Raw genomic sequence first — 9,733 nt, 5'->3', positions numbered from 1 at the left:
GAAAGCTGAGCGCCGAAGAATTGATGCTTTTGAACTGTGGTGTTGGAGAAGACTCTTGAGAGTCCCTTGGACTGCAAGGAGATCCAACCAGTCCATTCTGAAGGAGATCAGCCCTGGGTGTTCTTTGGAGGGAATGATGCTAAAGCTGAAACTCCAGTACTTTGGCCACCTCATGCGAAGAGTTGACTCACTGGAAAAGACTCTGATGCTGCGAGGGATTGGGGGCAGGAGGAGTAGGGGACGATAGAGGATGAGATGGCTGGACGGCATCACTGACTCGATGGATGTGAGTGTGAGTGAACTCCGGGAGTTGGTGATGGACAGGGAAGCCCGGGGAGAAGGCAATGGCACCCCACTCCAGTACTCTTGCCTGGAGAACCCCATAGACGGAGGAGCCTGGTAGGCTGCAGTCCATGTGGTCGCTAAGAGACTGACATGACTGTGTGGCTTCGCTTTCACTTTTCACTTTCATGCACTGGAGAGGGAAATGGCAACCCACTCCAGTGTTTTTGCCTGGAGAATCCCAGGGACAAGGGAGCCTGGTGGGCTGCCGTCTATGGGGTCACACAGAGTCGGACACGACTGAAGTGACTTAGCAGCAGCAGTAGAAGGGAGGCCTGGTGTGCTGCGATTCATGGGGTTGCAAAGAGTCCAACACAGCTGACCGACTGAACTAAACTGAACTGAACTGATGTACTTTCTAGATGCTGGTGATATAGTGGTGAGCAAGATAAACTAAATCCATTTTCTGATGGAACTTACAGTTGAGTCAGGGTAGACAAACAAATAAGGTAGAAAATAAGTGGAAAAGTTAATTTAAACAGCAATTAAATGCTATTAAAGAAAGATGATATATAAGAACTAAACAAAAGGTGTATTCTTAGGTTGGGGAGATGGTCATAGAAGGTCTTCTTTGGTCATAAAAGGTCTCTTAGGTCTTTGACTTAAGACCTGGATGACAAGAAGCCAGTCAAGGCAAGTGGGGAGGGCAAATGTAAGAGCCTTGGAAGGAGGGCAGTGTGAATGAATTGGTGTCTGAGAGGAGAAGAAACCTACACACAGCATCATGAGTATGGAGAAGGGTGGATGCAAGTAGTTTAGGAAGGCAGATGGGAGTCAGATCACATGCAGCTTGGAGAGCAGACCCTAGAATAAAGTTGTATTTTATTCTAGGTGCAACAGGTACATAGGAAGGGTTTCAAATGGGAGAGGAGCATGGTAAAATTTATGTTTAAAAATTCACTCTAGCTGGTATATGGAAAATGGATTGTAGGGGGTCAAGAAATTAATGTACAGATATCAGTCAAGGGACTCCTGAATTAGTGCTGACAAGGGACAATATATTTAAGATGTATTTTTGGAAATAGGGCTGGCAGTATTTGCTGATGAATTTAAAGGAGTGGGGAAGTGAATATGGGAATGGGGAAATAAAAGAAAAAGAATTAAGAAAATAGAAAGACATGAAAAGAAATTAAGAGACAAGATTTGTGACTTGTACAACCAGGTGAACTCTTACTGTTCAGTTCAGTTCAGTAGCTCAGTCATGTCCAAATCTTTGTGATGCCATGGACTGCAGCATGCCAGGCTTCCCTGTCCATCCCCAACTCCCGGAGCCTACTCAAACTCACGTCCATTGAGTCGGTGATGCCATCCAACCATCTCAGACACTGTCATTCCTTTCTCCTCCTGCCTTCAATATTTCCCAGCATCAGGGTCTTTTCCAATGAGTTAGTTCTTCACATCAGGTGGCCAAAGTATTGGAGTATCAGCTTCAGCATCAGGCCTTCCAATGAATAGTCAGGACTGATTTCCTTTAGGATGGACTGGTTGGATCTCCTTGCAGTCCAAGGGACTCTCAAGAATCTTCTCTAAGACCACAGTTGAAAAGCATTAATTCTTCGGTGCTCAACTTTCCTTATAGTCTAACTCTCACATCCATACAGACTATTGGAAAAACCATAGCTTTCATCAGATGGACCTTTGTTGGCAAAGTAATGTCTCTGCTTTTTAATATGCTGTCTAGGTTGGTCATAGCTTTTCTTCAAAGGAGCAAGCGTCTTTTAATTTCATGGCTGCAGTCACCATCTGCAGTGATTTTGGAGCCCCCCAAAATAAAGTCTCTCACTGTTTCCATTGTATCCCCGTCTATCTGCCATGAAGTGATGGGACCAGAGGCCATGATCTTTGTTTTCTAAATGTTGAGTTTTAAGCCAACTTTTCCACTCTTCTCTTTCACTGTCACCAAGAGGCTCTTTAGTTCCTCTTCACTTTCTGCCATAAGGGTGGTGTCATCTGCGTATCTGAGGTTACTGATATTTCTCCCAGCAATCCTGATTCCAGTGCTTCATTTAGCCTGGCATTTCTTATGATGTACTATGCATGTAAGTTAAATAAGCAGGATGACAATAGACAAACTGGATATACTTCTTTCCCAATTTGGAACCAGTCTGTTGTTCCATGTCCAGTTCTAACTGTTGTTTCTTGACCTGCCTACAATTTCTCAGGAGCCAGGTAAGGTGGTCAGGTATCCCCATCTCTTTCAGAATTTTCCAGTTTGTTGTGATCCACACAGTCAAAGGCAATGGCATAGTCAATAAAGCAGAAATAGATGTTTTTCTGGAACTCCTGCTTTTTCGATGATCCGGCGGATGTTGGCAATTTGACTGATCTCTGGTTCCTCTGCCTTTTCTAAATCTAGATTGAACACCTGGAAGTTCATGGTTCACGTACTGTTGACCTGGCTTGAAGAATTTTGAGCATTACTTTGCTAGCATGTGAGATGAGTGCAATTGTGCGGTAGTTTGAGCATTCTTTGGCATTGCCTTTCTTCGGAATTGGAATGAAAACTGACCTTCTCCAGTCCTGTGGCCACTGCTGAGTTTTCCAAATTTGGTGGCATATTGAGTGCAACACTTTCACAGCATCATCTCCCAGGATTTGAAATAGCTCAACTGGAATTCCATCACTTCCACTAGCTTTGTTCATAGTGATGCTTCCTAAGGCCCACTTCACACTCCAAGATGTCTGGCTACACCATCATGGTTATCTGGGTCATGAAGATCTTTTTTGTATAGTTCTTCTGTATATTCTTGCCACCTCTTCATAATATCTTCTGCTTCTGTTAGGTCTATACCATTTCTGTCCTTTATTGAGCCCATCTTTACATGAAATGTTCCCGTGGTATCTCTAATTTTCTTGAAGAATCTCTAGTCTTTCTCATTCTATTGTTTTCCTCTATTTCTTTGCACTGACCACTGAGCAAAGCTTTCGTATCTCTCCTTGCTATTCTTTGGAACTCTGCATTCAAATGGATATATCTTTCCTTTTCTCCTTTGCCTTTAGCTTCTCTTCCTTCCTCAGTTATTTGTAAGCCCTCCTCAGACAGCCATTTTGCCTTTTTGCATTTCTTTTTCTTAGGGATGGTCTTAATCACTGCCTCCTGTACAATGTCATGAAACTCCGACCATAGTTCTTCAGGCATTCTGTCTATCAGATCTAATCGCTTGAGTCTATTTATCACTTCCACTGCATAATTGTAAGGGATTTGATTTAGGTCATACCTGAATGGTCTAGTGGTTTTCCCTACTTTCTTCAATTTCAGTCTGAATTTGGTAATAAGGAGTTCATGATGTGAGCCACAGTCAGCTCCCTGTCTTGTTTTTGCTGACTGTATAGAGCTTCTCCATCTTTGGCTGCAAAGAATATAATCAATCTGATTTTGGTTTTGACCATCTAGTGATGTCCATGTGTACAGTCTTCTCTTTTGTTGTTGGAAGAGGATGTTTGCCACGACCAGTGAGTTCTCTTGGCAAAATTCTGTTAGCCTTTGCCCTGCTTCATTCCGTACTCCAAGGCCAAATTTGCCTGTTACTCCAAGTATCTCTTGACTTCCTACTTTTGCATTCCAGTCCCCTATAATGAAAAGGACATCTTCTTCGGGTGTTAGTTCCAGAAGGTCTTGAAGGTCTTCATAGAATTGTTCAAGTTAAGCTTCTTCAGCATTACTAGTTGGGGCATAGGTTTGGATTACTGTGATACTGAATGGCTTCCCTTGGAAATGAACAGAGATCATTCTGTCGTTTTTGAGAGTGCATCCAAGTACTGTATTTTGGACTCTTTTGTTGACAATGAGGGCTACTCCATTTCTTCTAAGGTATTCTTGCCCACAGTAGTAAATGTAATGGTCATCTGAGTTAAATTCACCTATTCCAATCCATTTTGGTTCACTGATTCCTAAAATGTAGATGTTCATTCTTGCCATCTCCTGTATGACCACTTCCAATTTGCCTTGATTCATGGGCCTAACATTCAGGTTCCTATGCAATATTGTTCTTTATGGCACTGGACTTTACTTCTATCACCAGTCACATCCACAACTGGGTGTTGTTTTTGCTTTGGCTCTGTCTCTTCACTCTTTCTGGAGTTATTTTTCCATTGTTCTCCAGTAGCATACTGGGCACCTACTGACCTGGGGAGTTCATCCTTCAGTGTACTATCTTTTTGCCTTTTCATACTGTTCACGGGGTTCTCAAGGCAAGAATACTGAAGTGGTTTGCCATTCTCTTCTCCAGTGGACCATGTTTTGTCAGAACTCTCCACCATGACCCGTCCATCTTGTGTGGCCCTACACGGCATGGCTCAGTTTCATTGAGTTAGACAAGGCTGTAGTCCCTGTGATCAGTTTGATTAGAGTTCTCTGATTGTGATTTTCATTCTGTCTACCCTCTGATGGATAAGGATAAGAGGCTTATGGAAGCTTCCTGATGGGAAAGACTGACAGAGAGGGAAAATGTGTCTTGTTCTCATAGGGGCCATGCTCAGTAAATCTTTAATCCAATCAAACAAAGACACTAGTCAGAAGTAGTATGTGTCTCCTGCAGCGTTAAATAGATTTGCAAAGCAAATACAATGCTAAACTTTAAAGGTACACGAAGCCCTGAAAAATAGTTTCTCAACAGTGAGGTCTCTGCAATGTTTTGTTATTATTCTAAATAAATGCTTTTAAGACTGACTTATGACATATTTACAGAATTCTGACATCTTCAAAACCCTTTACTAAATACACCCATGATAAAGACTCTCTGCATTGTGCAAACTGATCTACAAGTAATCTTTTTTTAAGTCAGATATATTAGAAGTGAAGTTAGATAAATCATGAAGAAATGCCAGAAAAAGATTTACAGGGGAAAAAATTTTATATCCTAGGTTCCTAGACTAGGAATAATATTTTAAAGAAAAAAAGCCTGATGTTTTTCTCTAGAAAATACCCTCTTTTAGAAATACTAAAACTACTCAAGGATAAGCCCATATTTTCACTCTGATAATACAGAAGAAACATATGAGACTTGGAAGTCACTTTTCTTGGCTAGTTGAAACCTTCTAGTTAGTGCTTTTTCTGCTCTGCCCTATTTGATAGGGAGAAAGGAAAGGAATTAATACATACCGAGTATATGCCATATGTCAAATAACTTTCTTGCAACTACAATTCCAATTTGTTCATAAACAGTCTCTGTGCAAGCTACAGTTTCTCCCTACCACCTGCTGCTTGTCTGGTGGTTCTGCCATGGGTAGTTCTGCAAACGGGCCTAAAAGTGGTCTACTATTTATTTACCTATTACGGCTGTCTCAGGTTTGCAAAGCCTTTGTTGCTATTGCTCTGTTGTTGTCAACTTTATTCCGGGGAATCTAGCTTTCTCAACTAAAGCTTCTGAAAGATACTGTATACTAAAGTTTGATTATAAACTCACTTATAAACTTACACATCTCTTCCATTAGTGAACAGAGTCGTAAAATTTGAAGAAGACAGCTGTTTCAAGCTAATATACCTTGAGCTCTCAGAGTATATACTATTTCTAAAGCAGGCTTAGATTTTTTTTTAAATATAGGTTTTTATCTAAATAAAAGAATAATCGTAAAAAGAAACTTACGTAGGATGAGTTTGCGTTTCTTTTGCTCTGAGTGAAGAAAACTACTAAGGTAGAAGACAACAGGTAGAAAGAGAATGAACACAGAAACAGCGATTACAGGCACTGTGTCCCTGCAAAGGACTGAACAGTTGAAAGTTCGACTCCAAAGTTTCCGAGTAATATTCATCTGAAACAATAACAAATACTGTTACTCTGTTTTTCATTTAATTTGTCTTCAAATTCATATAATTATTTTGTTAATAACAAGACCCCAGAATTTAGACTAAATATACATCCCTAAAAAATTACTAACAGTTGAGGACAATTTCTTTTTGTAGGGAAATAAGCTGGTTCACAATTAGTCACTGTATACATTTATACCCATACAAAAATCTCATATTCAAAATTCATAATACTGTCCAAAGAATTTCAACCTTTCATAGACTTCAAACACAGAACTTGCATCAATAGAAATATAGTTAGACTGTGCTTCGTTCATTAAAAAATATTTAAAAGGGTAGCTATGTGAGGTGATAAATGTTAACTTGACTCTGGGAATTCTTTCACAGTGTAGATCAAATCATCATGTTGTATACTTTAAATATATAACAATATTATTTGTCAAATATACCTCAATAAAACTGGGGGGGAAGTGTCACAAAAACAAAAAATTTTTTTCATATGTTATCTATGTAATTTCACTGAGCTTGTTGCAATATTGTTAGAATGGAAATAAAAATATCAACTTTATAAGGCATCTCTTTTTTCGTAAGGCTTCTCTTCAAGACATGATATCTATGCAATGCTTAATCTCTTATTTAATATATTATGAAAGATTCATACTCACGGCAAGTAATTTTTTAAGTAGGTAGTATCTAATGAGTCACAGACCCTTTATTAAGACAATGTGTGCATGTGCGCTAAGTCCCTTCAGTCATGTCGGACTCTTTGTGACCCTATGAACTGTAGCCCACCGGGCTCCTCTTGTCCATGGGGATTCTCCAGGCAAGAACACTGGAGTGGGTTGCCAGGCCCTCCTCCAGGGATCTTCTCAACCCAGGATTGAACCAGTATCTATCCCCTTCACTGGGAGCTGGGTTCTCTACCACTAGTGCCACCTGCGAAGTCCTTATTAGACACTGTTAACAAGCAGCATGCTTTAAATACACTTAGGGGCTGCTGTACCTCGCATTTGTTGAGCTCATGATTTCTGTCAAACAGGCTAAATGATATAAGGAAACTGCCAAATTTAATGTAGAAAACTGTTCCTGCCTCAATTTTAATTGAATTTACAAATGGTGCCTTGTAAGTTTGTTGTAATTTTTGCTTATTGCAAGATGAATGTTCTAGAATAGGTTGGTCATGTTGATTTCTTCTGTAATTCAACTTATGTCATGGAGCCAATATTCATTTTTCTTCTTTATTAAAATAATTAAAGACTATTATTCTCTTTTATTGGAGGATAAGTTTTCTTTTGAATTCTTTTAAAGAGAATATAAAAATTCTTTTAAAAATATACAAATTCTTTTATATTCTTTTTAAAAGATATTTATTATTTACTTGGAACCTACTAGAAAGCCAAGTATTGACTATTCTAAACATCAGGAACAGCTGCTGCTGCTGCTAAGTTGCTTCAGTCGTGTCTGACTCTGTGTGACCCCATAGGCAGCAGCCCACCAGGCTCCCCTGTCCCTAGGATTCTCCAGGCAAGAACACTGGAGTGGCTTGCCATTTCCTTCTCCGATGCAGGAAAGCGAAAAGTGAAAGGGAAGTCGCTCAGTCGTGTCTGACTCTTGGCGACCCCATGGACTGCAGCACACCAGGCTCCTCCATCCACGGGATTTTCCAGGCAGGAGTACTGGAGTGGGGTGCCAGTGCCTTCTCCAAGGAACAGCAGTAACAAACAAAAATCCCCGGTACATCCATATTAAGTGCTTTTTACCATTCTAAATATTACTGATACACTATGTTCATCTCAAGCTGCTGTAATTCACACTCATCATTCTCAAACATTAGGTTTACCAATTTTGACCACAAATTATCTGCTTTTTGCCAATAATTTTTCAATTTCTTCTAACACTTCAATAATCAGGTATCACATTCCCATAAAGAGGCATGATCGCCATCTAGTGGTACCTCATGTAAAGGCAGGCTATTCAATGGAGAAGAGTTTTTGCTGACCATTCATTCACCCTATGGAGAAGGCAATGGCACCCCACTCCAGTACTCCTGCCTGGAAAATCCCATGGATGGAGGAGCCTGGAAGGCTGCAGTCCATGGGGTCGCTAAGGGTCGGACACGACTGAGCGACTTCACTTTCACTTTTCACTTTCATGCATTGGAGAAGGAAATGGCAACCCACTCCAGTGTTCTTGCCTGGAGAATCCCAGGGACGGGGGAGCCTGGTGGGCTGCCGTCTATGGGGTTGAATAGAGTCGGACACGACTGAAGTGAGTTAGCAGCAGCAGCATTCAACCTATATACATGTTACTAAGGGCCTGCTATTTGCCAGGTGCTATCCTAGAAAACTGAACAGTGAACAAAAAAGGACATGAAGTCCTTGTCCTCCTGAGGCTTATATTTTTTAGTAAGGAGAGAAAGACTGCAAATAAGGAAACAAAACTTTTTCAGATGGTAATAGATACAAAGAAATAAAGCAAGAGGATAGGAAGTAATTGAGGAATGGCTTCAGAAACACGTAATAACAAAACCTAGAGATTCCTGAATTAGTAACAAGTGCACAAGAAACTAAAATGCAAACATCTAACAATACCCATACCTCTGAAAATGACACTCATCATCAAATTTAAAAAACAAGATGTATAAATGGAGTATAATCAATAAAAATATTAAATCACTATGTTGTATACTTGAAACTAATATAATATTGTAAGTCAACTATACTTTAATAAAAAGTACCAAATATACTAAATTATCAACTTGCTGATGAAATATCTGATTAATTTCCATTTTAGCCTTACATATCAGGATATTCTAAAACATACTACTTAGCAACTAGTTATTTCTGGTTGAAGACAGCATATGCAGATTCTAATAATAACAGAAGGCATATTCAACACTGCAAAACATATATTGTTTCACAAGCAAAGTACTTACTGCATCCTCCACGTCAATGCATAAATGTGTTCCAAATTCAGCCTTGCTTTCACGTTCATTTATTTTTTGCATTTCACTGTACAGACTACTCAGAGTTGTATATGCTTCACGACAGTTTTTGCATACTTCCGAATAATTTCTTAACTGAAGACTGTGTGTGCTCCCCTAAAACGTCAAAGGCACATGTGATACACGTTACGCCTGTAATACACACACTAAACATTGAATTTTAATTAAATTTCCTAGAAGAAATAATAGAGTACATTAAAGTGCTGAGCTGTGATGTGGGGAAGGTTGCTAAACCACTGTGAGCCTTGGTTTTATCACCTATAAAGTAGGGATACCCTTACCTGTATTACAGGTCCCAAGGAATAAAGACTGATGTATAACACATAGCAAAATGTTTGGCACTTTCTAGTTGCCCCTGAATTTTGAGAACGACAGCACTAACCACTGTTAACTGAGAACAAAACTAGCTCATACACCAAATTAATGATACCTACACACCAAAAATTTCCTAAGTTATCTTGTTATTTATATATCTGCCCTTATCTATCCTGCTGCTGCTGCTGCTGCTGCATCGCTTCAGTCGTGTCCGACTCTGTGCGACCCCATAGACAGCCCACTAGGCTTCCCCGTCCCCGGGATTCTCCAGGCAAGAACACTGGAGTGGGTTGCCATTTCCTTCTCCAATGCATGAAAGTGAAAAG

At 39.9% G+C, this 9,733-nt stretch overlaps 1 protein-coding gene across 1 annotated transcript in view; it reads right to left on the bottom strand.

The window, feature by feature from the left end:
- OSTM1 (osteopetrosis associated transmembrane protein 1) overlaps positions 1–9,733 on the bottom strand; it is a gene marked incomplete at its 5' end in the record, with an annotated part of 44,742 nt that overhangs the window by 7,318 nt on the left and 27,691 nt on the right. The window contains 2 exons of the mRNA XM_010856696.1: positions 5,928–6,093; positions 9,024–9,188. Coding sequence (XP_010854998.1) covers positions 5,928–6,093; positions 9,024–9,188 — 331 coding nt within the window. The remainder of the gene's footprint in view (positions 1–5,927; positions 6,094–9,023; positions 9,189–9,733) is intronic.

Source organism: Bison bison, unplaced genomic scaffold (assembly GCF_000754665.1).
Source record: "Bison bison bison isolate TAMUID 2011002044 unplaced genomic scaffold, Bison_UMD1.0 scf7180017864373, whole genome shotgun sequence".
In the NCBI taxonomy this organism is placed as follows: domain Eukaryota; kingdom Metazoa; phylum Chordata; class Mammalia; order Artiodactyla; family Bovidae; genus Bison; species Bison bison.
Note: the sequence above shows the minus strand (reverse complement) of the source record. Positions and strands in the feature narration are given on the sequence as shown.